This window comes from Delphinus delphis, chromosome 3, assembly GCF_949987515.2.
Source record: "Delphinus delphis chromosome 3, mDelDel1.2, whole genome shotgun sequence".
Classification (NCBI taxonomy): domain Eukaryota; kingdom Metazoa; phylum Chordata; class Mammalia; order Artiodactyla; family Delphinidae; genus Delphinus; species Delphinus delphis.
Genome location: NC_082685.1, coordinates 55521915 through 55525658, shown reverse-complemented (window position 1 = coordinate 55525658; position 3744 = coordinate 55521915). Strand labels below are relative to the sequence as shown.

The window sequence follows — 3744 nt, the reverse complement described above, 5'->3', positions numbered from 1 at the left end:
GAAAATTACTTGCTTTTATTTATTGTGGAAACAACTTTATGAAATGATTTGCAATGCAAAACGTGGAAAACTGCTTTGAATAACTGGGACAATAGCTACAGCATGGGAAAACATATGTAAACAAACTTCACTGCCACCAAACTAGACTCTACTAATTTATCTCAGATGGCATCACAGAGTAGCAATGGCAGCTTCTGGTAAACGGAGAAACAGCAGCAAAGTCCTGCAGTGAAGCTGTGATTAATTACTAAACTGAACTGTTCACTAATCCTACAACTTCCCTGCATTTATCTGTCTATACATTCCTACTTACTACAGGACAAACACCCACCAAAGTGGTTCCAAAAGACAAATGAGATAGAAATTCACAGTTATATTTGTCTACAAGACAAATCCAATAGAAGGCAGTGGAGGAAACTGGGAACTACTGCAAAGTTTTACTCTCTAGTCCAGGTGATGAAAACAAAGTTTTTCTTTCAAGGCTGACCACTGTCAGGAATGAAATTAAGTATCAAAAGTCTCCTCACTTCTCTAGGAGTGATTCTAGCTCTTCTTGCAAAGAGCTGAGCTGCTCCTTTTCTCGGTCTTCCTTTTGTTTCAGTTCATCCAGCACAGCCTGAAATCTGTTCTTGAGAGCCAGGTTTTCCACTTTCAGGATAAGATCCTCCTGTCGCTTTGCCCTGTCCTGGGTCTCTTGGAGCTTGCCTTTCATGTTATCAATCTGTTTCTGAATTCCCATAACCAGCTGATTAGTTCCCTCGTCTTCTTGGTGGTGTTCATCTGACTCATTTAGCTTGTCCTGTAGCTGCCTTTCCAGATCTTCCTCAGTGTCAATGATGTTTATGTCTTCTTCATCTTGATGCTGTGTCTCATCTTCATCTTCACTGCTGCTGCTAAGGTCATTGAATATCTCCCGAAGCTCATCATGTTCTAATGAGTCACGGCCCTGCCTGTGGCCAGACATTCCTGGGGAAGAGATATCAAGGCCTTGGTTTTCTGCTTCTTTTGTTTCATCTTCAGCAATTATTTCCCAACGGGTACTGACAGCTTCAGCATCTGTGCTCAGCAACCGCTTTACTTCTTTTTCCACATCTGGAGACTCAATATACTTCTTCTTTGCTGTCTTACGGAACCTTCTCTTTCTGACATTTTTTAGAGGCAGAGTAATTCCATGGTTCCATACAAACTTTTTCTCTTTGTCCTTATCCTTTTTCTTGCTTGCTTTGGGATCAGCAGTGGCAACTGGTTCCTCAACAGGAGGATAGAGATCACCGTCAACTGTAGCAACAAGCATCTGAGAGATATCAGCTGTCTTGTAAAAGGTTTTTTTATCAATGGTTTTCAAACTTTCCATAACACATGGCAGATCTACCAATTTTGACGCCAATGGGACCCGGTCCACTCTGACAATTCCATGACGCCCATCAGGGTGTAACTCAATTGTCAGTCTGTCCTTCAGGTTGACATGACCAGACTGTACCGCCCGCCTCACGGTAGAGGCATACTCCAGAGGTAGGCGTAAGATAAACTGGCTCTCTAGTTCGTGAGGAGCATCATCTTTGCTCTTACTCATCTTTATTTCTTTGTGACTCACTTTTTCTCTAATAACCACTTGTTGCACTAAAAAATTTCAGCTATTTCAACAGAAAGACCAGTTCTTTATAAATTGAAGTCTTTAATTACAAAGAGTTCTAGGTAGAACAGCAACAAAGCGTCTATTCTGAATTAAGCCCCAAATCTTTGTAAATATGCTGTAACAATACCAGTCGTTAGGGACGCATTGCCTTACTCAGGTCCATTTAAATCTATGAGCTGTAATGCCACGTTCCAACCTCTAGATGCCGCTGCAGGACAACGCAGGGAAAGCAAATGGCGGCTCCCACGGAATGATTTTCGGCACAGAAAGTAAGGCTCAGCAGATACTCCCAATCCACAAACTCTCCCGGAACAAAGATACGCAAAAAGCGGGGCGTAGTGAGCTGTCTTCGCCTCGGGTACTTACAATCCAGTGACGATTATAAGTCCAGTTTCTCCGGACAGGCGCGAGCGGAAAAGGAAGCCACTCAGAGCAAGGTGGCCGGGAGCCGAGCGTCTCCTTCCGAATTCCTTTGTTCTTCCCGGCACCTGGCAAAGCGATCCGCTGATTATCGGTGAAATGGCGGAGGACGGGCAACGCGAAATCTCGCCAAAAACCGCAGCTCCAAACGCCAGATTCTGCAACTCCGCAGCTCAGCGGGCCTCCGTCCGTTAACGGCCGACCTAGCCGAGAAAAGACAGCTACGTCACCACACGGGACGGCAGGCTGCTGTGAGTCGCAACACGCCTCGGGCGGAAGTGCGGGCTGCCCCAGCGCGCGCAGGCGCAACGCCCGATTACGCGCTCCGGCGTGTCTTGTCGTCTCGCGAGAACTTGGCCTTAACGGGATAAAGACTATGTTTTAAAGACCTGTTGATTTAGGGTTTCCCTGGTGGCGTAGTGGTTGGGAGTCCGCCTGCCGATGCAGACCCGCGGGTTCGTGCCCCAATCCGGGAGGATCCTGCGTGCCGCGGAGCGGTTGGGCTCCTGAACCGTGGCCGCTGGGCCTGCGCGTCTGGAGCCTGTGCTCCGCAACGGGAGAGGCCACAGCACTGAGAGGCCTGCGTAACGCAAAAAAAAAAAAAAAAAGCTGTTGGTTTTTAAAAGTAACGGTTCTAAGAAGGACATAGATTCTCCCGCCCGCCTCCGCTAAGCCAGGGCTTTTACCGGATGTCTGTGGGGCCGGATACCTCCTAGGCTTCCGCGTGATTGCCGGAGATAGGGCGTCCGTGCGGAAATGGTGTTTGTTTCTTGAAACATCTCGGCATCTCCACAGCCTATATTCAATCTGGAGCCGATAAAAGAACTCTATAACTAACCATACCGTGGATTTTAAAGTATCCAAGTCAGTGGAGTGAGGACGTGAAGCCCACTATAACTCTAAGTCTGTGTTTGTTGATTATGAAGATGGCCGTAGGGGGCCCGTGACTCGGTCTTTTTCTGTTTTGAAGACCCCCTGAGGGAACAAGGGTGATTCCTCTTTTTTCTTTTTCTTTTCTTTTTTTATACAGCAATTTCTTATTAGTCATCCATTTTGTACATATTAGTGTATACATGTCAATCCCAATCTCCCAGTTCATCCCCGCCCTCCCCTCCCCTGCCACTTCCCCCCCTTGGTGTCCATACGTTTGTTGTCTGCATCTGTGTCTCAATTTCTGCCCTGCAAACCGGTTCATCTGTACCATTTTTCTAGGTTCCACATATATGCGTTAATATACGATATTTGTTTTTCTCTTTCTGACTTTACTCTGTGTGAGTCTCTAGATCCATCCACGTCTCTATAGGTGACCCAATTTCGTTCCTTTTTATGGCTGAGTAGTGATTCCTCTTTTTAATGTGTTTGACGTAAATGTAAATGTAAACAGAGAAGGTAGTGTTCTTCTGGAGGCCCATGTTCATTTAGGACAGTTGGCTGAAAGGCGAATAGTCTGATTAAAGTAGAATATAATTGAAGTATTACTTCCTTCTACTCATTTGCCAGTAATTTTTAAATTAGTTTGGAATTTTAAAAAATCCACCTCTACTGTTTGGATAACTTTTCTGCTTGCCTCTTCTTTAGGTGGTCAAGTATTCTTCAACATGTATTTATAGTACTTCAGTCTAACTGTGTAACAGTTTCCACTTATTCCTCTTCATTTCCATTTATTTATCAATAGGATCAATTTGGTA

The 3744-nt window shown here is 45.2% G+C and overlaps 1 protein-coding gene across 1 annotated transcript; it reads right to left on the bottom strand.

The window, feature by feature from the left end:
• On the bottom strand, positions 1 to 2859 carry LOC132423205 (transcription initiation factor TFIID subunit 7). The gene has a single exon (XM_060008678.1). It carries the CDS (start codon positions 1571 to 1573, stop codon positions 524 to 526), a length of 1050 nt encoding a protein of 349 aa, XP_059864661.1. The 5' UTR covers positions 1574 to 2859; the 3' UTR covers positions 1 to 523.
• Positions 2860 to 3744: the final 885 nt, after the last annotated feature.

What these genes read in the sequence shown, in the direction of transcription:
- LOC132423205 (XM_060008678.1), bottom strand. Translation starts at nt 1,573, where the DNA reads ATGAGTAAGAGCAAAGATGATGCTCCTCACGAACTAGAGAGCCAGTTT.